This window comes from Lathamus discolor, chromosome 15, assembly GCF_037157495.1.
Source record: "Lathamus discolor isolate bLatDis1 chromosome 15, bLatDis1.hap1, whole genome shotgun sequence".
Taxonomy (NCBI): domain Eukaryota; kingdom Metazoa; phylum Chordata; class Aves; order Psittaciformes; family Psittacidae; genus Lathamus; species Lathamus discolor.
In genome coordinates, this window is record NC_088898.1 from 4614379 (window position 1) to 4641118 (window position 26740).

The 26740-nt window shown below is 51.5% G+C and overlaps 1 protein-coding gene across 1 annotated transcript in view; it reads right to left on the reverse strand.

Annotated features, from left to right (window-relative positions):
• The window catches only part of NTNG2 (netrin G2), a 44915-nt gene extending 20596 nt beyond the window's left edge, over window positions 1-24319 (reverse strand). Inside the window, exons 1-3 of the mRNA XM_065695563.1 lie at window positions 24066-24319; window positions 20392-21519; window positions 4173-4816 (exon numbers count right to left, since the gene is read on the reverse strand). Coding sequence (XP_065551635.1) covers window positions 4173-4816; window positions 20392-20604 — 857 coding nt within the window. The 5' untranslated portion in view covers window positions 20605-21519; window positions 24066-24319. The remainder of the gene's footprint in view (window positions 1-4172; window positions 4817-20391; window positions 21520-24065) is intronic.
• Between the last annotated feature and the right edge of the window lie 2421 nt (window positions 24320-26740).

Sequence of the window (26740 nt, forward strand, 5' to 3'; positions counted from 1 at the left end):
CACTGGGGCTGGGCAAGCTCAGCTGGGACCCCCATGCTCTCACAGATCCTTTATCCCAGGTCCCTTCTGCAAAGCTGTGGTGATGCAGCCGGCCGGTCCCTCCTTGCTCCCCGTAGAAAGATGCTCAGAGGGGCACCAGTCATTACACAAAACCAAAAACCCCTGACAAGAGACTGTTCTGCCAACCAAGCCTGCTTCTTTCCTCCCTGTTAGAGACAGCTTTGTTGAAGAAGTCAAGATCAGCTGGAGGCTCTCCAACAACTTCACCAGCAGAGCCAGAAGGAGGAATGTCCAAGCAGTGCACAGCAGCCTGGAACGCACTTGCACTGGCACCCCTGGCTTGGGCTGAGCTACAGCCATTAGGGACGTGTGTTGAGCTGCTACCATTGTGCTGGCCTGGAGGATAGAAGCAGGAGGCAGCCACCATGCTGGGCAGGAGCTGCTTTGTCTTTAACAGCAGTACAGCATTGAGCACATGGCATTGAGAACTGCACAAGGGGAAGGCAGGGACAGAAGCAGAGAAGCATAGAGGTCCATTCCCTTCAGTTCTTTTGCGTAGGCAAAAGAGAAGCCAAGGAAACCCTCAGAAAAGCCAACTGGAGAAGAGAGGAAAGAAAGTGCTGTTACAAAACTGGAAACCTCGTCTTTTTGTTAGTGCCTGTTTGGCCCAAGCGAAGCCCAGGTCAAAGCAGCGTTAAATGGGGCTGCTTGGTGATGAGTAGTGCTCCCTCCTGCTGCCTTCCTCTGGGGACTGCTCATCACTGGCAGGACGGACAGACAGACAGACAGCATGCACCGGGGCAAGGGAGGACAAAGGAGAAAAATCTGAATAATCAGCCTAAAATTGATTCACTTCTGCTCAATCTGATTTCTCCTAACTGGATCCACATGTCCTGGCCATGGCACATTAACTTCAATTATGGCTTATTAATGTCTCCATGATGGAGCGCGCCCTCGTGAGCACTGTGGTGACTGACGTTATGAAGGGGAAAGAATTACTCCAAAGAGACACGGTGTGTAATGGAAAGAGAAGTGGCGGCTTTCATCGCGCCGGCAGCCGGGAAAAGCTCATTCACCCATTCCTGAGATGACTGAACTCATTGCTGCACCGAGGAGAAAACCAAGCAGCGAACAGAGATCTGTGGGGAAAAGTCTTTCCGCTTCCCTTCCCCACCCTGCCTGGCACACACCCGAGCACACAGGCCAAGGGCTTGCTCATGTCTATTCCTGTCTTGACTCCTCTGCATCTCCAGTTACTCTGCAGATCAATAGGGACCGGATGGCAGAAGAGGGGAAAATAAAAGAAACAAGAGAAATAGATATCAAGAAGAAAGAAAGTAAAAATAAACTGTCAGCCGTGAACAGAGAAATGGACCTGGCTGAGGTTGTGGGAGGAGGAGATGCGGATGGGGTGGGCAGAGGAGGCTGTGCGGTACCAGTCCGTTGCACCAGCACCCAGGAAGGGAGCAGTGACTCTCAGGATCCATCAGATACTCCAAAGATCCTGGCAAACTCTTGACCACCCTGGTCCATCTGGCCTGCAGAAGGAGAGAAGGCAGCAAACCCCTTCCCCTTACTTCCCCATGTGTCCTTTGTTTTGCTTCTTTCTGCTGTGCGTGGATGGGGGCCCCGGAGCACAAGGACTGAGGGGATCAGTCCATTTCATCCACGCTCTTTCCTCCTCAAACACAGTCATTCCCTCATCCTGGAAGAGGCAGCATGCATCCATCCCCCTCCCTGCCTGCCCTGCCTCCCCCCTTCACTGCACAGTGCTCCTGTCAGGCTCACATTGATTTCTCCTCTCTTCCTCTCAATAACCTACCCCTTGTTGAGCCATACACAAGATTTAATTTGGTTTTAGTCCCTGCACTGTAACTGGTTTTGCTTACAGCTGGAATTAGATTGCTTTCCAGTGCAAAAACCTGCTTGCTGGGACTGGAATAATCACAGGAGCAGAGCTGATTCACATGAAGCTTCTCCACCTTATACAGCACTTACCCACAGCTCCTCAACCAAACACCCTTCCCTGCCCTGTGCCCATCAGAGCTGGAAGAGTCAGCGCAGGACAGACATTGACTTCTTCCCTATCAGCACGAGCATCTCCCTCTCCTGGGGAGTGACCCAGCAAATGGGGACAGACAGTGAGAGCTGGAGCAGCGCAAAGCTGGGTATTGCTGTAGCTCATGACTTTGGGCTGGAAAAAGCAGATTTCAGAGTTTTCTTTGTCCCTGGCTAAGGAAAAGCCTTCTCCTCCCAAAGGCCCTGCTGCATTGGAGGAGCTGCAGTCAGGAGCCAAGAGGGAAGCGAGCAGGAGCCGCTGCTCTGCAGCAGCCATGGGCAGCCGTCCATGCAGGCAGCCATCCACATAGGCAGTGTGCCAGCGCCAGGGCCGAGGCCACCAGGAATCAGCCAACAAACCCCAACCCATCTCATCCTGGCCCCAGCAAAAGAGCAGCACTGCAGCTTCCACTGGGTGTTCGCAGCCTGATGCCTTCTCACCAGCAGGCAGACAGGTGAAGGGCTCTGAGGACGCCAGGAGCATTTTAACATGTACCTTAAAGCATCAAGTACCCTGTCGCTGCTGCAAACGCAGTAACAAGTCCTTGGTTATCTGCACAGTTATCTCCATGCTTGGAAGCCAAAGGCCATTTGCACTGACATCAAACATTTAATCCTAATTTACTACTTTCTGAGCTGAAAACTCCGTGTCCCTGATACAGAGGCTAACCAGCCTGGATAAATCAATACACCAGCTCCAACCCTTCCTGCCAGCCACCCCTGTCAGCATGGCCTTTGACTGGGAATTGATCCCTATGGCTTTGCCACTGCTGTCAGTAACATCAAGCTTCCCTGTGGGCAGCCTGGGGAATGGAGCCATAGCAGATGGAGCAGGGACAGGACTGGCTGTGGTCAGGGTGGAGGGGAAGACAACACACTTATTTCTCTCACTTTTGCCTGCTTTCCCTCCCTTTTACCCTCTTTACTTTGCTATTTTGCCCTGTCCCTAGCTGTTTGAGGACTGTGGCTATTTAGTACCCCCAGCAATGCTTATGGGCAGGTGTAAAATACCCCATATTTATACACAAGCACATTGCACGGAAACCTGGGCACTTGCTGATGCATGCAGAGATGCTCTCCTCCTCTGTGCCTGAGCTCCCCAGTGCTCCTCCCCAAGCAATCCCAACGGCAGGCATCCAGCCCAGCCGAGAACCACGGCTGCTCATCCCATAGGATGCTCAAGCGAGGCCTATCCCCTCACCACTGCCTCCTGCCTGCCCCTGTGGGAGGAAAGGGCTCTCCCATCCCTCGCTTCCTTCCCTTGGAGCCCATTCAAAGCCAGCCTCGGTGGCACCTACAAAACAGTTCTGTTTTGCTTGCAAGCCTCAGAAGGGGATGGTTTGGAACCGATACAAACGGCTCCTCTGTCGCTGTGGTGATTCTTGTTAGCACGGGGTGGGTGATGGGGAGATTTTTCCCCCTCTTGCCTGTAAGTCTCACACACGCTGAATGCACAGGCTGGGTGGGAAATCAGCCATCTCGGCATTTTTCCACCTTACTTTGCTTTTTTGGTTGATGTCATAACGTAACATATGGCACCGTACAGAGGAATGAAAAACAAAAGCCAGGAGAAACAAACCCTCTTCTGCCTTCCCCTGCCCTGGGTATGTTGGGGTGTGCTACAGAAAGAGGGGGTGCCTGGGGCTGCTCCAGGGGTGTAGGAATGACTCGCAGTGACCCATCCCGCTTGTACTGGCAGTGAGCTGGGGTTCAGTGGCGTGAGCCCCATTCCTCACTCACATTCTCAAATCCACTAGCATCACCCCTGGGATTCTTGGGCAGAGGCTGGCCATATTTGCAGAGCTGGGGATGGGATATCAGAGGGAATCGAACCCCATCCATCCATCCATCCATCCATCCAAGTCATGTCCCAGCTCTGGGAGGTCACAGCCCTTCTCTCAGACACAGCCTTGGAGGTGCCCCAGATGCTGCCTGCAAGGACAAATCTGTTTTATTACTGATCCTGCCCTGCTTGGGGAGAAGGGATATTAGAGGGGGAAACACTGATAATCGTATCAGTCAACAGGAGCACTGACGGCTCAGTTTTATAGCAGTAACCCTCTTCTCACCCCTCTTTGGAGAAGAGACACCCAAAGAAACACAGCAGCCGTTACCTGCCGGTGACTTCAATGTTGGAGACGGCATAGAAGTACTTGTACAAGTTCTCCCTCTGCACGTAGGTGCCTCCCAGGGCCGGTCTCAGCAATCTCATCCGCAGGTCGGTCACGGTAAAGAAGTCCTTGAGCCCTTTGGCGCTCTCCAGCCGGGTGTACAAGTTGTCCATGTTCTTGAGGTCGGGGCCAGCGAAGATGGCAAAGCGGTCCCGCACCTCGAACCGCACGGTCTTCTCCTTTTTGGAGCCCGCCCAGCGGGAATACTCCTCTGTGCAGAGGACCCTGTTGGCACTGGTGGTGGAGAGGTCCCGGACCCTCCGTGCTGGCATGCTGAAGGCCTCCATGCAGTCATCTGCGTAATACTGGTACGGGTGCCAAGTCCTCCCGTTGTCCAGCGACTTCTCCAGCATCATGATGGTGGGGCGGCCGTACTCGAAGGTTATCACGATGTCGTCCGTCAGCTCGATGCTCTTGTTCCAGGACAACGTGATGTTGGCCAGCAGCGGCTCCGGGTACCGGCGCCACGTCACGCTCTGCCAGTACGTGGCCAGCCCTTCATCCTCGCTGTCAAACATGAGTTTTGGCGGGTGGGCCAGGTCCGGGTTGGAGGCGTCGCACTCGTCACTGCACAGGTATGGGTTCTCCTGGAACAACAATAATGGTCACAGAGACAAGGCAACGCCTGCGCATCGCATGGGCATCGCGTGCGCACAGCTGAGCTCACACCGTTACCGCGCCCTGGTTTTAGCTGCTTGTGTCAAATGTGCATTGCAGGGCTGAACCGGAGCATGCCGGGGGTCTGGCCCTGGATGATGCTGTTTCTGAGCATGAATTTAAGACAGATGCGGCTTTGCCTTTGCTATAAGAACGGCTGAACTGTTCCCTTTGAAAGGCCCTTTGGAAAAAGGCCTTTCAATTTGGCACGGGGGCAAATTTCATAGAAAGCGCCTTCCCTGAGACAGCCTCTGAGAACCTTCACTTAAACTTGGCTGCGTTACAAGTGTATGGAAAGCTGTGTTCATCCCTGCTCCAGCGCAAGGATCAGGCAGGCCTGGGCAATGGGAGGGAAGGTCCCGCCATCCTACTCTGCCCACAAGTGACAGTGCACGGCTGAGCTCGCACGTTTTGCAGACACACACATACAAATCCACATGTGCTGAACGTATTGTCAAGGTCACACCCCAAACGTTGACGTTTTGGAGGCAGCCATCAGGGTTAGCTGTGCCAATGGGTTTGTTGCTTACCCATGTGTGTGTGTTAAAGCCCATTATCACTTGCCCTACAGCCCCTGCCTCCAGGAGTGTGGGTCAGATGGGGATGATGCGGGGCTGTAATGTGGGTACTATCTGCAAAATAATCTCTGCAACACAAGGCAAATCTTTTCTGCATGTGAAGCATCTCTTTGCAGTCACTTTACCTCCCTCTCAGGCTCAAAGTCCCGAGGATCAGGGAGGGATTGGTTCACCATCAGGCTCAGCTGCAGTGGGACCCTCGGCAGGGAGGCAGTGCCACCTGGCAGAGGAGGAGGAGGAGGTGATAAAGCAGCTGGAGATGCTCAGAGCTGATGGCTGGAGGTGAGGAGCTTGCTGGGGTGTGAGGTCTGACCCTCCTGAGCACAATGGACCTGCAAGGTAAGACTGAGCTGGGTTTTGCGCTGTGGTTTGTGAATGCTTTGTGTGTGGTCAGCATCCTATGGAGAGAAGCTGTGTACAGGGAGCAGTGTACTGGGGCCATGGGGGTGAAGCTGGTACCTGGGGCTCAATGAAATGAGGTGCAGAGCTGTGGTCTGTGAAGGCTGGTTGAGTCCCAGGGCTGGGAGAGCCCTACTGCAAGCATGGGAAGAGGCTGCTTCTGTGTCCATGGCACTGGGGACTGATCCTGCACCATGGGCTTGCTTTGACCTGGGAAACAGTTGGAGTCTCAGTGCTCCTGATCTGCTTTTAGGGTGCCCTGCGTATACCCCAGGCAAAACAAAGGAGGGGGTCTGGCTTGTACAAATGGGTGCTCTCAGGTGCAAAGTGGGGCTTTGCTTTGAACATGGAAACTGCTGTGTAACATGAGGTGCTTTGGAGAATCTGGGCTTTGCCTCCTTGGGAACTACTCAGAGCTTCTCCACTCTGTGTCTGTAAAAGGGGCCTTCGGTGCCCCTCTGCAGCTCGGAGACACCCACTGAATGTGAGCAACTGCTTGCACAGTGAGTGGAGGCCGCAGCATCGAGGAGCCTGGAAAAGCTTGCGAGGACATAAATAATTCTGTCTTCTGAGCAGCGTGTGAGTAGCACGCTGTAAATAAGGCAGGAGGCTGCTCCGCCAGCAGCGGGGATAACACCGAACAGCGAGCAGCTGATCCGTACGTGAGCACCAGGCTCCTTTGCAGGGGATGTGGTGGCAGCCTTGGGGAGAAAAGGGGACTCCTGTAAATAAAGTATGTGCTGTTGTGTGTGTGCATGAGGCTGCCAGGGAAAACAGAAGCCAGTTGATAAAACAGGGCAGAACTCATACTGTTTGCAGCACTGTCTTGCTCTCACATGCACCTACCCAATGGTAAAGCCGCAAGTGCCGTGCAGGGATTTGCTCCGCCTGTTACTGCCTTAACTTGAGCAGCTTGTGGCTTTTGCCATCTCCATGTGTGCTGGAAGGGCTGCAGCTGGAGCTGCTGAGCTCTGGTGTGGGGAGGTGACTGAACGGGTGCTTTGGCTGATGTTTCAGAAGCACATGGGTGGATAGTTCTTATTACCTTGTGTGAAACTGAGCCAACTGAGCAAGGGAAATCAGCGGGGAGCGCTGAAGCTTGCTCAGGTGAGTGAGGCTGAGGGCACCTCACCTGCCTCCTGAACAGGGGGGGATGCCCCAAGCAAGGGGAGACGCCAGCTGGGGTGCAGTGGGGCTCTGTGCCACGCTGGGGGGGTCCTCTCCTGTCACAACACCCTGCTCCGGAGCAGGGATTAAAAAACCCCTAAGATTGTGGCATATTTAATGTGCAATCCTGACTTGTCACGTTCAGGGGAATTGTTTACCTCTGCTAATGAGACACAGCTTCCTGCTGGGGGATGTAGCTGCCTCTTAGCACAGCTTTACAGCAGTGGCTGATGGAGAAGGAAGAAAAATCCCCATCAGCTGAAGCACCGGGGGCTCTGAGTATGTTTCCTGTGTATATGAGGCAACATATTGTGTGGCAGTATGGTCCTACTGCCAATGTGGTCATACAGATGGCTTAATAGGACGGTCTTGAAAAGACCATCCTGGAAGTCCATTTCCACCTCTTGTCTCAAGGAGGGTGCAGTAGAGCAGTGGCTCGGTGGGCTCAGGAGGGGAATGGGATTGGGATGGTAGCAGGAATCTCCCTGATAAACCTGCTCTGCCTCTCAGAGTGGCTCTGTATGAGCAGGAGTCTGTGCACAGAGATGTCCTGGCCATGTGGATTCCTTTCCTTGCGTGTGGCAGCCATTAGGGCTACCAAAGCACTTGGGCTGGTGTAAGATGAGTCTCCACTGAGTATTTGCGTCTTGAGCTGGCTGCAGTGGCCAGCTTCACCTTCAGGACTATGGATGATGCTCCTGTCAGGGTTTCTTTAAAGGCTCCCTTAAGCAGTGCCCAAACTACACAGAGAAGGACAGACCACAACAAGAAAGCATTACTCTGACAAGTAAAGGGTGTACAGGGTGGGACTGGTTTCCCAGGAGCAACAGAGTCTGACAAGCATGATCCCAATCCCAGTGTCCCGTCTGGAGGGACAGGCCTGGCCAGGCATGTCCCTGGCAGGGAACTTGGCAGGTCAAGAGCAGGAAGAAGTGGAGCCAAAACTCGGCCTGTCTCCCATATGCTCGTCCCAGGGAATGGATGCACAACCCCTGATGGCTCCTGTACATCCCAATCCTTAAGTGTGCACAGCTCAGCAGGCACCGAAGCTGTCTTTAACCACCCCAATGCTCTGGAGCAGTACATGGCTTGAGAGCTGCGTGGTTGTAACAGGGCAAGCACAAAAATAACCTTTAAGTGGCAGTGCTGAAAGGTGTGTGTGTGGGGGAGCCTCAAAGCCATGGAGTGAGTCACACCACTACAGCTTCCTCTGCTAAAATGAAGTGTTCCTTTTTGGTTTCAGGTTTATTGAATTGTCCTTCCTCTGCAGGATGCTCAATGCATTTTCTGCTGGTGGGGTGGTTTGAAGTCAGCCGGGAGGGCAGGGGGGAGCGGAAGCAGATGGCCATGCTTTGGCTGCTCCGTTGGTCCTAGTAAGATCAGTTATAGTACTGCTGAAACAATTCCAGGTGTTATTTTTGACTCTGGTTTCCTCCTCCAAACCGTGTGTCCTCCAAAGAATGTGCCCAAAGTCTCAAGATATTTAAGTCTTCAATCTAAAAGTCAGAATGCATTAGCCAGGCAAACTTGGTCTCAGTGAGCTTAAAATAAACCAGTTCGCTTTGAGTCGTATGCCATTAAATCAGTCGTGAGTGTCCTCACAGTAACTAGATACCCCAGGTTTCCAGCTCTCTGGCATGTTCTTCTGGTTGCTCATTTCTTGAGGGCGTACAAAAAAGCACCGCAAGTTCCTTAGCATCAGCTCAGCCCAAAGGGGCAAACTGCAAGAGCCTTGTTGAGGATAAGGTGTCCTAACAAAGGGCATCACAGCAACATTGTGCCTCCATGGGGCAGATCATAGAATGGTTTGGCTTGGAAGAGACCTTTAAAAGGCCTCTACTGCATCCGCCCCTCCGGTGAGGAGGACATCTTCAACCAGATTAGATTGCTCAAAGCCCTGTCCAGCCTGACCTTGAATGTCTGCAGGGATAGGGCATCTACAACCTCTCCAGGCAACCTATTCCAGTGTGCCACTATTCTCATTGTAGCAAATGCCTCCTCTTGGTGCTTGGGGTTGGTGCTGGGCAGAAATGCTGCAAAAGAGACTTTCTGAAGGTGACAGCAGGGACTTGCTCCTTGAGGAAGATTTAAGAAACAAGATATTGGTCTGACAAGGCATGATGATAGGAATCCAGGATGCTGCAGCAAAGCTGCTCCTCACCTTGCTGGGAAGGGAGGAAATGGGGGGAAACAGCCACAATAGAAGCCCAGCTGGTTTCTAGAGCTCTTAATGAGCACACAAAGTCGGTTTCCTTTTCTTCTCCCAAGCAGATAATGCCATTTCGAAGCTTCATAGCATAAAATTATATTTTTTGTAGGTGAAATTACTTGATTAATCATTAGGCTGTTGAATATTTTAAACAAACCAGACATCTGTTGTGAATGGTGAAAGCTGCATGGAAATAAAACTGCAGCTTTAGGAGATCTCCATGCCAAAGGCAAGCTGGAAAGCATTGCAACCACTAGCTCCACAATGAATAATAATAATAATAGTAGTAGTAGTAATAATAATAGGAGAAAAAAAACAGGTTTTGAGCAAGGAAAAATAAATAGATGGTGTGAAAGTCTGTGCTTCTCGGCTAAGGATGCTCGTCACGGCTCTTGTTAACCCAGTGTGATTTGTTTAATGGTGCCTTGGCCGGGGGAATCGGAGGGGCTGTGGCTGAGAAGGGTTTGCTTGGTGCTGCCCCTCTCATTTGTAGGTTTTCATGCAGTTTTGCTGAGTGGCACAAGTGATCCCAGGGGAAGCAGCAGCAGTAATTCCAGGGAAGCAGCGTTTTGCTGGCCTGTGAGTCGGGTGCTTGCTGGAGCAATTTCAGTGGGGCAGGCTATGGCACAGGAACCACCTTCACTCCTTGGCAATGCTTATGGCCAAGAAAGCCCTGGTCTGAACCAAATAGGAGGGGACAGTTCCCTCCTTAGCATCTGTCCCATCCAGCCACGATGCTCAAGGAGCTCTCGGCTGCATCCCAAGGCCCTTCGGCTTCTCTCCGGGCACCTACGATGCTGCCTTTTCTGTTAAAGGTTATCTCACGAGGCTCACAAAGTCTGCATTGCCTCACACAGCAACAAAGCCCGTAAACTGGTATCGGATTTCCTCCAGGTCCTGCAAAACAACTTCATCAGCAAAATCCTTGTGTGCACCTGATCCCTCTTGCCCTGCTCATGTACCCGATGTGGACCAGTGCCACCATGGGTGTCCTGCAGCTGCGCCTTCCCTGATCAACCCATCTGTCATGGGGAGGGCTGATGGCCATGGGAGATACGAGGGTCCCTATCTTGTGGACAGGAGCAGGGGACAACCGAAAGCTGTATTTCTTCCCTGTCCAGTACCAAACTGCATCCCTTTGCTCATCAGGCTGCAGGATAAAGCCAAACCAATTGTCTCGGTGTGTTTGCTTTCCTGCATCCTTATGCCCAGCTGCTGTTCATGACAGGCATGAGCTTCCCTGGCTCTGCTGGGGATTTTCAGGGATCTCTGTCCCTGTCCTTATCCTGGCTGGGCTGTGGGTTCCTGTCAGCACCATGATTCAGCACTGGGAAATAACCCACTAAGCAGGGAAGATGCCATCCCTGGCTCCATCACCTTCAGCCTCCCCACTGATAGGGTTATAACTGTTTTCTCCAGCACAAGGTTTTGACAAGGGCCACCCTGATCAATGCATATTTTGGGAAACTTCCTTGGTTTTCCATCCAATAACTGCTCCAGGACACACAGGATGCTCTTTCCTAAACAACTGCATTTACCAGGGAGAAAACACAGGCTCATCCTGACATCATTAGGGGGGGTATTTTCACTCTTGCTGCTTCTGACCTGAGGGTTCAACCGCTCTATCCGGATTTAGGAAAAGACAAGTTGATTTTATGATCAAAACCAACATTTGTGGGTAATTAAATCTCATGCTTCAGGGCATAAACCATACCCTGCCGGTGGCCGGGATGGGACTCCCAGAGAGAACTGCAAGTACTCTCTGGCAATTAATTTTCACTCTATTTGTGGGCTGGGAGGGATCAGGGGGTGAAGCAATGGTAATTAATTTACAGTGATTATTTCCAACAGCTGGCAAGTGGCAGAATTCACTGGCAGGGATGGCTGGGAGCAGGGGAATAACAGGAGAAACACAAGGCTCCTCTTGAGCCAAACAGCCCCACACTGCCCCTTCCCTGTGAGCCTGGGTAAAGGTCTGTGCCTTCCTGGCTCGATGCTCCAGGGAATATGGGCAGGCCACATCCTCCCATGCCCAAGCAGGCTTTCCCTGCAGCATGGATGTGTCTCAAACCTGCCAAACGTATCAGGAACAGCTTTGCCTGCGCCGCTTTGGGATGCCTGTTGGTGTGCAGAGAGGGGTCCCCAGTGAGGCAGTGCAAAATGCACCTATTCACAACCATGTCTTAATAGCTTTCTGCAAGATGCAACGTTTTCTTCTATTTGTTTATCTTTTTAAATAGCACTTTGGTCAAGCTCTATATATTTTAGATAGTCCTGAAGCAGTCTCATATGGTAGAAGATGCAGTTTTCCCAGAGGCTGCCTGTGCAGGTGCTTGGGAATGCTCCAGCAAACCCCTTGTCCACACACCCTGCAGGCACCGCTCTCCTCTTCATGGTACCCCTCCAAAAAGATGCTTTCAAATGGCCCATTGGCAGGTTCTGGGAAGGCATCTGTGGTTATTCTGCAGTTTCACCTCTGCAGTGGAAGGGCAGCTCTGGATGGGGGGCAGCAGGGTCCAGGGCAGGGAGCCTTGTGGCAATGGGATGGAGAAGGTCAGGGTGAGCTGGTGAGGTGGTTTGCTTGCTTGTGCGTCCTTCTCTTGCCTCTTTCCTCTCTCCAGTCATTTGCACAGGGCTCTTATTAGGGCAGAGACAGCAAAAGGGGAGAAAACCATCCTTGCTAACAAGCTGTTTGCTGTTTGTGAGCAGGTAAAGGCAGAGCTGGGATGAATTATTAATAGGGTGGAAATGGGGTCCCTCCACAGATCTGCTGCTAATTCTGGCTCAGCTGAATGTCACTCCCTCCGCCTCCCCCCCGGCTGTGGTTTGGGGGATTGATTGCTCCTCCGCTTCCTTCCCCTTCCTCCTGGATCCGAGGTTGTCCGAGCGCAAGGTCACCCCTTGGCACGGGCGTTAGGACACACTTTGCCTGTGTGCGGGATTCGGGAGAGCGTGAGTCAGCAGAAAGCAGCCCCGGTGTGGCTCAGAGCGAGCACATGCGCTCAGCGAGACATTTCCCTTTGCTTTTTGCCTCTTCCCTTTGGCCTGGAGCAGGTTCTCATTCACTGAGCCATGTGCCACTCGCTCAAGGCTCTCGGGCTCCCTTGGGCCCGTCTCTCCGCTGGAGAAGAGATTCAACCCCTGCTCACGGCTGTTCTTCCCCTTCCCCCTCCAGCCTGCTTCTGCATTCGAGAAGCATCACATTCCTACTTCATCCTAACCCAGCACCATGCCCTTCTCTCCACCACCCATGGGGAGACATCACACTGCCGGACAGGGGCAGTGCAATGTCATATCTCCATGTGCGGAAACTGAGGCAGGGAGGGATTTCAGGAGCGGGTTAAGGCTTCACCAGGAGCGTTGGGGCTTCATCTTTCTGGGGAATGAGCTCACTCAGGCACCTGCAGCTGAGCAAAGTGGTGGCTCCTTCACTCAGGCTTGATGTGAGAATCAAGGCAAACCACGAGGGTCAAGGAAGCCTCTGCTCTTCACCCTGTGCTGTCTTGGAAGCTCTCCCCATGATCTGCTTAGTACCTCCATGAAAAGGGTCTGACCTGATCTGCGCACCTTCGGTGATACAACCTCTGCAGGAGGCTGACATCCAGGCAGGAAGCATCACCTCTGCTAAGGGAGGATTTGAGGGGAGATACTCACGCACAGGGATGACCCAAGTGCTCGTGCACAGACACAAATCCCTTCACGCCCACTCGGGCTCAGCCTGAAACGGTCACAAAATCTGGTTACCTGATGAATTTTAACCCCCAGACTGAAATCAGCCCAATCCACAGGTGACCTCTCCATGAAGGGCCTCGAGTGTTCCATTAACCGAGTGACTTTGGGGCAGCGCTTCCATTCCCAAAGCTCCGGAATGGCCGGGCAGCACCATGCTGGACCCAGTGCCCAGCACCTTGCCCTGAAGGATGCTCTGCATCTGATCTGTGTGTGACTGAAGGGTTAACCCTGCCCGTAAAATTCCACTCCTAAGCAGATAATCTCATCTGCGCAGGGCACACACGCACATCGCCCGCAGCCCGGCCTCCCATGGAATCGTGTTTGAGCAGCTCTTTGTCAGCTGCTAATCCCCTGGTGAGCGGCTCTAACCCCGTCCTCCTGCTGCCCTGGGATCACCCCCTGCCAAGGCTGTACCCGCTCCCTTGGCAGGTGTTTGGGTTACAGGGCGACCTGGAGCCTGGGATCAGAAGCTGATGCACCAGACACCCCTCAGCTCACAGCCTCGGGCGCGCGTTCAAAGATGCAGGCGTTTAATCCCATTCACTGCTTTTTAGCTCGTGTCCAGACCTAGGCTTTGAGTACCCGGGAGCTGCAAGCTTTGCTCTTCCCAGGGCACTTCCCTAAATCTTGTCTACAAATTAAGCTGCTTGGATCCTGCCCTATCCCTTCTCTGCCAGGTTATTAAGCCCTTGCATCTTGCTACGGAGATGGACCCCTGTCCGCAGCCCCTACCAGCAGCAGCAGCAGCGACCTGCGTGCGGGCTCGGAGTGCATTATTGATTCAGGACTAAGAAAATGCTTAGGAAGTAGGAAAAGTGTCCTGCTCTCTAAAAGCCTGTGTGCCGTGTAAGCTCAATACACGCAGCCTTTGCAGAGAGGTTCGCTACGCTGCTATTAATATTTTATCCTGTAAGAGAGGCCCTGATAGTTTGCTGGGATGTGGAGGCTGAGGGTGGGAAAGGGGAGGGAGAGGGGGCTTTGCTGTGGTCCTCACATGGAGGTGTAGATCTCCCCCAAAGCCGTTGCAGGGGTAGCATGGTTGGGTGGTGAATACCCCTGCCTCCAACCAGGGCTCCTGTGTCTGCCGCACCAAGCACTCTGCTTTAGTGTTTGGATGCTTTGTGCTTTGTTTTAGGGGAACAATTCAGTAGGTGCCTGTTGGAGGCTGGGACTGTGCTGCGGTCAGCCTGAAATGTGCCCTGGCACACTGGGGGACTTTGGGAGCCTCATGGGACACATCTGAGGCTGCAGTGGGTGGCTCATGTGCCTGGGGTGAAGGCTGGAAGCCTTTACTGCTGTTTGCCAGTGGGTCTTAGCGAGGGCTTTGCAAGCATTGGCTTCTCCCCAGAGACGTCTCCTGCATGGTCACTGAGCAGTGCTGCGTGGTCCATGGAGGGAAAAACCTCTTTGGTGTCTTCCAGCACAAGAACATGTGTACTGCATTGAACTGCTGGAGTAACGCCCGGGGCGTACTTGGCACTGCAGGCTGGGTGCCTGGGGAGGTGGATGCCTTGGAGAGGGCGATGGCAGTGGTGCTCACACCATGTTGGTGGAGAGCTCCCGCTAAGCAGGTCAGCAACAGCCCATGTGCATAGGAGCTCCAGCAGGTCAGGAATTCGGGCTCTGCTAGCCAAGCATTGCCTGATGGAGCTCAGCATCTAGGTCAGGAGGCATTCATTCACCTTGGGACCCCCTGGTTGTTGCTGCATTGCTGTAAGCTCTGTGCCTGGTTGAGAGGGGACAGCACGAGGTGGGCATGGAGCAATCGCTGGCTCCCCACCACTCTGTGTCCCTCACTGAAGGGATGCAGGGTCTTGCAAGTGAGGCTGAGCTCAGCAGGAAACAGTGAAGCTGCAGAAGCCTGTGGCTCTGGTGGAGATGGAAGCAGTGCTTCACAAGGGTTTTGTCACTGCTTGGGCTCATTTCCATTTTGGCTTCCCAAAACCATGTGGTGAATCAGGCCCTGAGGGCATCAGGGTTGCTTGCTCATCACTGCACTGTCCCAGAGAGTAACCATGGGAGGAGAAGCACCCGTCCAGTGCCATATGTGATTTACAACCCCACTTCTGCAGTTTGCTGCCTGTCACTGCTGCGGATGACCCAGCTGTTGCTGCATGCAGCATTGCAGCCAAGCACTCGGCATGCAGTGCTGCAGCCAAGCTGCAGAAGCAGAAAGCAAAGTGGTCTGGGTGGTTTTGCAGAGGTGATTTTCAGATGGATCAATGGTATGCTCTGACTGTGGCTCTGCAGCTTGTAGTGCTGTTACAGTGGGAAGAGCAGGGATGTGCTGTCACTCATGTGGGACGACGGGCAGCGTTGTGGGGTTGGGTCAGCCAAAGCCTCAACATCCTGAAGGTGGAAAGGTTGTTTGCAGTGTGGGATCAGGCTCAACTGAGGTTAAAACTGGACTTTCACTTAGGGAAACCGGAGCGTGGAAGGAGCAGAGCTCCTTCCTGCTCAGGCAATCTCTTCTGGAGGGGAGAATTCCTTTTAAAGTTTAATGGGAAATCCTATCTGTGCTGTAGAATCCAATACAGATCTTAAAACGAATAAATAGGAAGGACTCCCCTGAATCCCTTCACCTTCAAAAGTTGCTTACGGAAAAACCTGATACCTGGAGCTGATGTGCAAGTGAGTGTAAGAGCTGCTCTCCTGGCTCTGGCTGCACTCCCCAGCAAGTCTTTGGAGTCAGGTCTCTCCAGCTTTTCCCATCTGGATGCTGTTCCCTTTGAAAAGCAAAGCTTTTCTTAGAAGCAGTTTATTCCTCCCCATCTCGCTCAAGGTGGGGGTAAACTTTCTGCTCACTGTACCAATTAAATCTACTTGACAGCTTGATTTTTATCGCCATGCCTTTTTCCATCAGCAGCTGGAAATGATCCTTGTTAGGGGAGCAGCATCCCACTTTACAACAAGATGAATCCCGAACTGGGCATTTAAGGAAATTGCTACAGACTTTGGGGGGGAATCCTGTTTGCTCAGCACTCTCTAATTCAAAGCTGAATTGTGTTCTTTCATTTTCTGTAAAGCCTCTGCTTCCGTAATACCAAGATCTTGCCGCACTCCGGAGTAGCCTCTGCGGTGGGAGAGCAGTGGTGTGTAATTTGCTGAGCAGCTAATAACGTGCAATCCAAGGGTCTGGCCCCAAGGGCAAGGAGCCGTTGATCTTGACTTCAAACAGTGCTCTCTGCAGCAACCCTGGTGCTGAGAAGTGATTAAGGGTGGGAACAAAAACCAAAAGGCCCCAGCCCTTTGTCTCACACTCGAAAGCAATGCCAGGATGGGAGCAAAAGGTGGATTAGGGAAGCCTTCATCCCAATGGAAATGGCAGCAGTTGCCTTTTCCAGGCTCTTCTCAAAGGAAATGGGAGAATTTTCCAGGTGTTAATTTAATGTACTGGGGGATTCAAGGGGAAAAGAGGGCTGTTAGCACTTTGCAAATGGGAAAAGGTGCGGCTTTCCATTCCTACAACCCTGACTGAGATGCCATGGGCAATCTGACAGCAGAGAGTGGATTTCTTGTGCTGTTGAATTTTGGCATAAAAGCAAAGTAATTGTCCGTAATACCATACAGGTCTGTAAAAAGGTCTATATAATAGAGACCTTTAAATAGGTCTTACTTTTGGGAGAGCATCCCTGAAACAAATCCATTTTCTTTCTTACTTTAAGAACTTTGACGTTAGTTCTAATCCTCCCAAACTCACAATGCTTTGTGAGGGGTATGAAGATATGGTAGGGTAGATATGTATGAGATGGGCTAAGAACGCAGGGAAAAGGGTTTCTGTGCCCAAAAGTTTGTCTGCTTTTCCCAATCTTAGCCCTCGGTCTACGAAGAGAAATAGCTCTTTAGTACGAGCCTTATAACCACATGTCATTCAGGAAAGTTTAGCTAAGAATTAAACTAAACATCAAATTTGGCTGCATGTGTAATGAATAAATAAAGCCTTTTCCTTTTATGTACCCGTGCCAAAATCAACAAGCTCTATTAGCTGATGAAACAATGCTGACGCCAAATAAAAATACCCCTGACCCATCAATACAGGCTAAGAGCTCGGCCCTGCATCAAAGAGTGTTGTCTGAACAAGAAATACTGTCTCAACACCTCGGGGAGGGGTAAAAAGGGCCCCGATCCCAGTGGGAAGCTGGGCTTCCTGTGCCACTGGTTGGGTGCAGGAGCTCTCGGGGAGCAGCAACACCATTCCATGGCGACTGTTGGCTCACAGGAACTCATCCGAAATCTGCTTTTAGCTGCTCTGTGCCATGCCCTGGGTGAGATCTTTGACCACAGAACTCTCGCTCTCATAGAAGTCTCGCCCTGCCCTCAGCATCCCTGGTTAAAAGGATCTGTTTGTTCGCTATTAGTCTTCAGTCACACGTTTAGATTCATTCAGGCTTTTATCTACTCATCAGTTTGTCCTCCTGCTCCCACCACTCCCCCCTGCCCTGCCAGGGGGGAGAGTACAAGTCATTTTTCAGGTGACTCCGCTAGAAAGCCTTTGACATGAATAGGAGAAGGTTCAGAAACTGTGGAAAAGGCAAAACCCCTGACTTTAATAAGCAGCAAAACTCTTCCCAACCAGAAGGGAGCAGGCAGATGTGACTAGAACTGCTGTAAAACAGAAAGGACAATCCTCCAAACAACTCCTGCAGTCCTCCAGGCGCTTCCTGTTGCAGAACTCGCTGTCAGCGCTGCTCCAACTTGTTAACAACCATCACAGTGCGTGATCCTGCAGGCTGTGCAGTGCCTGCTCAGGACCGGTACAGCCTCAAGGAAACACTCGCTATGTTACAGGGTCCTGACTTGAAGCAGGACTCTCCTCCTCTACCTGCCCGCAGCGATGCCCTGCATGCGGATGTCATCCTCCTCCCTCTTGTGTGGCTGCCTCAAGCACAGAGGGATGTTTGTGTGTGTCTTTGACTTTGATTTCAGCTGTCTGAGCAGCGCAGGCGTCCTGCCAGGCTGTGCTTAATCCCGAGTAACGTCAGTTTAACTGCGCGGGCAGTACCCCGCTGGTTTGAAAGACACCTAAGAAAGCAATACAGTGACCACGAGAACCTCTCTGCTGGAGAGCCAGGCTCCTACGAGAACCCACCTGTTACAGGGAAGTAATTAAAACCTGAAGAGAAAGGATAACAAGACACCAAAAGGCACCTGAGCAGGAGCTGCGCAGGGTCTGTGCGAGCTGCTTGCCCTCCTCTCACAGCAAGGGCTGAGGCTTGGAGAATGGAATGAAGGCTGGGCAGTGACATTGATTTTTGTCCAGCACTTCCTTGCACTGGGGTAGCAAAGCTCTGCTCACATCCTCTGCGGGCTCTGCTCGCCTCCCTCCGCATGTCAATAGGTGTCAAGCCACCACCCAAGGCTGGCGATGGAAGGGCAGTTTCTTGCTGACTCCACTTTCTACCGACCATAAGGGGATGCTCAGCAGTAAATGGCCACATGTCTTTGTGACAGAGGCTGTGAAAATGGACCTTGAGGGCCTCCCAGCACTCCCCACTCCAGTCTTCAGGATGAACTGGAGCCTGGATCCCTCCTGCAGCCATCTCCTACTCTGGGTACCAAGGGCTCACCTCAGCAGGGCTGCTCTTCATCTGCTTCAGTTTTAAAACTCTCTAATCCTCTGGAGAGGACAGTGATGGTAGAAGATGGGGCAGAAAGGGCCATGGATACAGTGGGGATTCATAAGCCTATCCCAAAAATCAACATGCAATATATTGCTCCTGTTTTTAGCTTGAGTCTTCATCAGGGAGATACTTGGGGATGCTGCTGTGAGTGCTGGTTTCTGGTTTGGGAGATAAGAGCTGGGCCAGGCACGCACCCGGGGTGAGGCAGGGACAGGAAGAGGCAAATCCATGTTTTGCATTTGTGTAACTCCCATTCGCGGCTGTACACGGTGTTTGCAAGTGTTAGAGCACATGGCAGGCGTACGCTACAAGGAGACGCTGCTGGTGCCCAGAATAGAAGGATTTTAGCTCAGTATTGACTGAATCAAGAGATGTAGAGAGCTGATTGCAGTTTGTGTCTCTTGCTTCCTGGGAGGTCAGCGGAGCTGAAGCCTGGAGCATCCTTAGACACAAAGAGTTTGCGAATACCTGCAGTGAATGTAGCGGAACGCAATCCGGAGTTCACCTTGTAATCCTTCTGCAGCCAGTCAGATAAATGGAAATACAGACTGACCCATCAATAGTTATCAGTTTTATTTGCAACCTTTGACTTAGTCTTTCTTTTCTAATGGTCTTTTAAAAGGAAAGGCTGCTACTTATCTGGAATTAGTGGAAATGTCTTCCTTGGTGCTTAATGAGACCCCTTAGGCTGGAGGGAACTGGCAGCATGTTCTGATGGTTGTAAACATTTGGCATCTCTTGGTATCAAAGCAGCATTTTTCTCTTGGGATTTCAATAGATGCCCTGAGCTTGCTGGAATCGGGGTATTTTCTAGGTATTGGTGCATTTTCTAGGTGGCAAACTGAGGCATGGGGTATGTAAGTTTGGATAATGCTGGCAATAGAAAGTGGGACTGGGTCCACTTATTGAGAGATAGAACTCCCCTTCTCATTATAGGCAGTAAAAGAATAATATACTACTTTTAGAAGGCACTCCTTAATCAGTGGAAGCCCTGTCTGCATGGGCTGGCTCGGTCCCTGTGCCTTAAACATGTGCTTGCACCGCTGCTGGAGGACATCTGGGAGGGGACATCATAGCCATAGTGTTTTGCTCTTTGCTTTGACCCCTGAACTCTTTTTAACAATGTAAAGCCTTGTGAATTATAAATCAAATGCTCCTGCTGAGCTTTGTGGTGCACGGAATGAAATGCAATGATTAATATTTAAAAGAAAATAAGCTAAAGATTTTAACTACAAGGGCAAGTGTCTGTCCACAGGTTTCTCATGTGGAGGCTGGAAGAGAGGGAGGAACACATTTGCAGGGACTTCAGTGAAATCTGTGCCTGTCACCAGCTGCCCGAGGTGCCGGTGCATGGGGGCCACACTGGCCTCTACCACCCTGCCCCTTGATCTCACTCGTGCTGTACCCATCTTGATAAAACCCTGGTGCCAGTGCAGCCTTTTGGGATGGGACTGGTGCACGCATCCCACATCTGCTTACTTTTGCAAGCAGAAGGGTGGCTCAAGTTGTGTGCTCTCTGGGGACAGAGCTTTTCCAAACCCCAGACCATGACTTGCTGAGCTCTTCCCGGCTCCTCCTTGCCCTCCTGCATGCCAGCACCATCCCTGCTGTAGGGCTGGCCTCATCATCACAACACTGGGATGGGCAGGATGCCTTCTCGCCTTTGCAGACCCCAGGTTGAGAGCTCCCCTTGCCACCCTGAACTGAAATGTCCTCATAATGGCATCTCAGCAGGGCACTGCCTTTAGCCACCTGCAAGCCAAGCCTGTTAGAACACACCAAACAAAGAGAACACTTACATGGGTGCAGAACCTCTCCGGTGGGTCCCCGCAAGTGATTCCTGCTGGATCCACCCGTACGGTCACATAATCCTTCATCCGCATGGCCTTGGGTTGACAAGCATAAAACTCCCATGACGGTCCATCATCTGTAGTCACCCAGGACTTGCAAATGTCATACTGTCCCATGGCCAAGGGGAGACAGTGCGAGAGGAGAGCAACCAGGTAGAGCATGGCAGCTGCAACCAAGTGCGGGATCCCTGGTTGAGGGCAGCGCCGAGAGCCCCAAGGAAGGCAGCGACTGAGCTAGGAGTTGCTCTCGGGATCAGCATGGAAACCGCTCATCTAAATATGATCCAGCCGAAGGGAGATCCAGATGATAACAGGAACGATCCCACTCAGCACGATGTATTGGGATGTGGAAAGTTTCCTCTCGGCACAGAAGCCAACTTTGCAATTCACTTGATTGGGAAAGTTTTGGCTGGAGTTGCTGATCAGTGGTCAAAAGTCTCCCTTAGCCTCATTTTTTCCTCCTTTTATTGTACAAAAGGGCTTCCAAATCAGCATGAAAATATCTAGAGGTGACTCCAGTCAATCAATAGAAAGATCAAGTTCTGAGTTGCTGATGAAATTTGATAGGATTAAATTGCAGAGGCCGTGAGATGGTGCTGGATCAGGTTTTCCTCAGCCTTCTTGTCTGCCACAAATGCGTCGCTGTGTAAAGTGCCTTAAACTGTGGTCTGCCTTAAACTGTGGTCTGCCTTAAAGTATTATTGGGGGGGGGGGGGTTGAAGATTAATACATAGCTATAGCATCTGGTCATCAGTACAACTGTGACAAGAGAGACCCTTTGGAGTTAAAATCCCTTTCTCCCAGGGGTGTCCGTGTCAACATGAACACGTTGGGTGATGATGTCCGAGGGGTCTGGGTGCTCAGTGGGTTCATAAGAGCAGTGCTGGTTGTGCTGCTTCTCCCTCTGCCTCTTGCAGTGGTGGGGAGGCACTCACAGGCAGGGATTTGTTTGACTCTGCCTTTTGGCAACTGAGCATCGAGTTCCCCAAAGCCTTCAGCTGCAAGCCACACTGCTACATGAGGTCTTTCCTCTCTCTCATGGTCAGGGCAAAGGGAGAGTTCATTATCTGGCTGCACCTGCAACAAATTGGAAGACAAATTAGCTGGGAGCAAAAGGGGACACTTGAAGCAACAAGACTCGTAAGAACAGGGGTCCCCCAGGAGATGCAGCCCTCAGCTGGGCTTCCCAAGCCACAAGCCAGGAGTTTGTAAGAGGGAGATATACAACTTTAATAAAAAGAAATCCATAATACGATGCTTATGGTTTTTCTGCTGTGTGGGAGATGGGAAGGAGCACTGCCCCATTTGAGGTATCTGCTTTGTAACAGCGGCTGGACAACATGAGCTCTAATGGGTCTTCAAATAATATCCAGAAGCAGCTTTAGGTCATTAGAAGATGGGGAATATGCAGACACAGAGCAGGGACAGACAGACAAATGGCTGGTCTTAAAAAGATAAGCAAATAAGTAAGACAGCTGGGGAGACAGATACATTGTCCAGCATCCTCACACAAGATTTATCTGAACAATACCATTTAATAAAAAACAATTTAAAGTCCTAATAACATTGTGAAGGTTCACCTAATACAAAGAGCAACGACCTTCCCAGTGTTCATTTCAGGTCAGAGCAACATTTCTGCAATTTTGTTGTCTTTCCAGCAGAGCTATAAAAATCTTCAGTAATTGCAAAACAAAATGACAAAGAACTGGGAAAAAAAAAGCAGTAATAAAACCAGTCAAACCCTGCCTCAGTGTCAGAGCCAGGGGGGAGCTCTCATACAAGAAGGTGGGAGGCACGGGTCCAGAACAGAAATTCAGCCCTGGATAATTCCCTCTCTAGTCAATTCCCCAACTTTCTTCCACAATATAGGGACGTCTGCTTCAACAGCACCTCTCGCATTTGCTTTCTCATAAAGCTCAGTTACTAAAACTCAGCAGCTCCAGGTTAATAGATGCATTGATTCATGCTGGGGGGGGGGCGCTTCGTGTCACTGTGCTACCTCCTCCCTTTCCCCCCCCTTTTTGATTGAAAGATTGCTGATTGAGATGAATGAGTTCAGAAAACAGAAAGCTATCTCTCATGCTTCATCGCCAGCTCTCGAAGAAGAGCCTATTACAGTGGCGTTGGACCTGAATAAACTCCCAAAGAAAGAATAGACTGGCTGCTATTTTTACATTCTGAGTAGATGTAGTAAAAACAATAAACCGGTGTGACAGTGTTTGTAAGTCCCACTGACACCAGAGCTGTCTTCTCAGTTATAACGAGTCAGTTCCTGATTATTACATCAAATTGGGCACAGCCAAGTGCCTAATAACAGCGGAGAGCGCGAGACTGGTATCGTATAGGAAACAGGCAGGGTGGTTTTAATGAGGACCCCAGTGTTAAGTTTATGGATCTATTTTCATAGCCTAAACAATTATATTTTGCACTTGAATGGCTGTTAGGGAAAAACCCGGGAAGAAAGGATCTATAATATCTATTAGTGCCTTGTTATGCTGTCTAAACGTCACAGATTCCCAGGGAAATAAAAATGCGCTGGAAAATGTATTTACTGTCAGTCAAGCTGCCAAGCGTGCGGGTCCCCTGCGAAGTCTGTGGTGCAACACTCCCCAGCATTGTCCCTTTGCAGAAAGAGTTGCTCTGAAATAAGCCAGCACAGTGCAAACGGCGGGGGTGGGGGGGAAGGAGAGGCTCCCTCAGTTCCAGGTTTTGCCCTGCTTGATCTGGTTTGGGTCTTAAGAAATCTTCACCCAGTATTATTAAGAACCGGCAGTTCACGGGAACAAATAGAATCAATGTTCTTTGTTTTCTTTGAAGAGTACTCAGCAATCACTGGGGACTGAGAGCCAGAGTATTAAAGCCACGAAATTAGATTGCATCTTGGCTTAGCTGGTTCCTCCTCTTTTATTGTTATTATTATTGGATTAACACCCTATTGAAGTAAAGGGACGAAGCTGAGCAACAACTGAGCTGCTCTGGAATGAAGATGAGAAAGTAAACTCCACGGAGGAGTTTTCCATTTGCTTTCACAAGTGTCGCCATCCAAACGAACGCCAACCGCGCTCAAGCCCCCGCTGCCCGAGCGCGAGTTTGCCTCTTTTTCCCATTCCGAGCATCCCTTCCCCTCGCACTGAGCCAAAGCTGGGGACCACCCTGCGTTCCAGGGGGGACTGTGCCCTACAAACAACGCGGCATAGCCCTGGGGGGCACAGTGCTCCCCGCGGAACCCCCGTGGGGCTTCGCTCCCGTTCAGCCTCTCCACACTGCGCGATCGCGGCTCCGGGCGAACCGCTCCATCCCCCGGTTGGTTCATCCCGAAGGACTCACCGGGAGCTCCGGGAGGGGCCGAGTCCCCGTCTGCCCCCCCCCCCCCCCCCCCATCCCAACCGCGGCCCCGCCGCCTCCATCCCTCGCCTCCCGGTCCCCTCCGGAGACGGGGAAATAAACCCCATCCCGTTGTGGGGATCCCGCGGGATCGCACGCACAGCGGGAGAGCCTCGGAGCAACTTTGGAGGCGCGGGGGTCACGCTGGGTTTGGGAGATGGGGCTGCCCCCACCCCGTTCCCCCCTTCCCTCCCTCTTTTCCTCCCCTTTTCCCGGTGCTCGGCGCTGCAGGTCCTTACCGGAGGGAGCTCTGCGGCGCGGGGCTCCCGGCGGAGCTGAGAACTTCGGGGCTGGGGGGACCCCCCCTTTACACCCCACGGACCCCCCCCAGCCCGGCGGGCTGCCGCTGCGCCGCCGGCCCCCAAGGGCAGATGGCCGGGGGAGCTTTGTGCAATCCCCGGCTCCCCTCGCAAGTTAATGCCGAGGCTGAAATCCCTCTCGCTCTCACTTTCAATCACAATCGGAGCTTTTATCTCCGTGCCTGATCCCGGCTGCGTAACTTCCTCTGTGCAGCTTTAGCACACACCATCCCACCGGCGAGCAATGTGCTTCTTAAAGGTGCAGGGAGGAAATGCGAGCGGGGAAGGGGCGGGGGGGGGGGGGGGAAGAGGAAAGGGGGAGGGGGAAAAACCACCCGAGGAAGAGGAGGCTGCGAGTGGGAGCCTTCAGCACCGCCGGCTCCGGGGGTACCGGTGGGGCAGGAGCATCCGTGCTGTCCCGGTTACCTCGTGTTGGGGAATGGCAGGGCTGGGAATGCCGCTCCTGAAAGGGTCTTGTTTAAAAATTCTTCCTATAAAAGCTTAAAAAAACCATAAAAATAAAAATCATGAGATCATGTTTGCGCGAGGGGGGGGAAAAGCTCCAGTCACGAGGGTTTCCCCACACGTGTAAGTTCCTGCTTGGTGTGCCCTGAATATTTTGGGGAGGCTTCTGCTGGCGAAGATGCTGTAAATGAGGCTGCGTGCCTGTGTGTTGGGGGAAGAGGGGGTGGTTGGAATTAATAGGATAAACAAAGCAGGAATTCGGAGATGGGGAAATCAGATGGCTGGGAAATGCTGTGGGAATGTGCTTTGGGATTTAACCAAACCAGGTTTTACTTTGGTAATGCAGGGGATGTAAGGTGTGATAACACTTTCCAGAGCAGGGATGCAGAAGCTATAGGTGTTGCTTAAGTCAACTCTTCGGTGTTCACGCACACGGATAAATGACAGTCCATTTATGGGGAGGGAAACCAGAGAATCCCCATAGCCACCTATGTACACAACCACCAAAAAATGGCTGTTCCTTCCTAACCAAGAATTCAATGACTTCCAGGCAGAAAGTGCATTGCCCGACCTGCGTGTGCTTTGCAACCTCATCAGCTCAGTATTTTGGTAGATGATTTCCTTTTCCTCATTGCTCTGAGGTCTCAGTGTGGCTTCTCCCATAGACAAGGCCTTGGAAAACGCACAATCCATCCTGTGACAGGGCAGAGGTAATTCAGAGTTGTTCTGGGAAACGTTCCCCATATATTGGAGCATAAGTGAGATTTATGAAATGCTGGTGTAGATCTTGACTGTGGCCCAGCCTCAATGCTCCGCTGATGATCAGGGTGGTCTTTACTGCAAGGCTGTCTTTGATCCTGGCTCCATCTCCATTCCTCTGATCAGGGCATGGACTGTTACTTTCTACATGGTAACTTTCCCTGTAAACGCTTATTTTATGGCAGTAGTATTACTTGAGTGGGAAGCAGTGGCTGGGAATTCAAGGCTGGCTAATATTCCTGGATTTCACTTCGTGCCTTTAGGTCTTCTCCGTAGTAATGATCCCCCCGGAAATTCCCCACGTCTCACTTATTACTCCTTTATTAGTTATTATGGCAAAGTAACGGGATAAAAAGGAGTTGGTATTTCATTTTCATTCCCTCTAATAGCCACGGCAAAGACCAAGTGGTGTGCTGATTATTGACATCAGAGTTAAGTGATACGCACGCATCATTAGGTTTCAATTGGAAAGAATAACAGCACAGTGTGAGTCGTCACACTTCTAAACTACATGGCATTTAAAGCAAAAGCCAAGTCGTTTTTTCTCAGCCTTGCAAGCTCAAAAGATCAGAAGCTGGGAATAAGACTTGAATAGACACAGGTAAAAGGCGCTAGCTCCAGGCAAATCACCAGAATTAACTAATCAAGAGTAACACCCCGGAGAGGCTGGCAGCAGCTGCAGGGCTTGTCCAAGGTTATGCAGTGATTCAGGAGATCCAGGAACAAGCTCCAAGGATGGGAAACCTGCTCCTGTTCTTGGGGTGAACCCACAGCTTTGCCTCCCAGGGTCTTTAGAGAGAGATGGTCTGTGGCACTCACAGCCCAAAGGAAGTGATCCAAAGCAGCCGGCAGTGCTGCTGTCATGGGTGGGAAGGGATGGGGAAGAGTTGCAGCGTATGTTTAATTTTAGACCATTTGCATTGTTTTGCCCAGTGCATTCTGCAAATGCTTACTGCTGGGTGTCATTCCCATCTGGGTGAAACTGCTGTGAGGAGTGAGATGGATGTGCTTTACCTTGAGGGGACACCTCTGCCCCCTCGCTTGTGCTGAGCGCTCCCTTCTCACACAAGGAGAGCGTGGTTGAAAATCAATGGGTCTGCACCGAGATTTAATTACTACAGCGTAGGCAGGGGTGGAGAATAAGGCCCTTAATATTTAATACAGCCTCTACTCCCAGAGGGATCCCCGGGGCTCCAGGGCCAAATGTAAACCCATTATAAGCAGGTGTAATTCTATTGACATATGCGGGCTCGCACCTGTTTATACGATGGCTGTATTCAGCTCCCGAAATCTAAATGGCAAATGGTGCTTTTGACATGCGCAGAAGAAGAGGGAAGTGTTTTCCCGACTTGGGATGATAGAGGATGTACTGAAAGAACAGAAGGTAAACG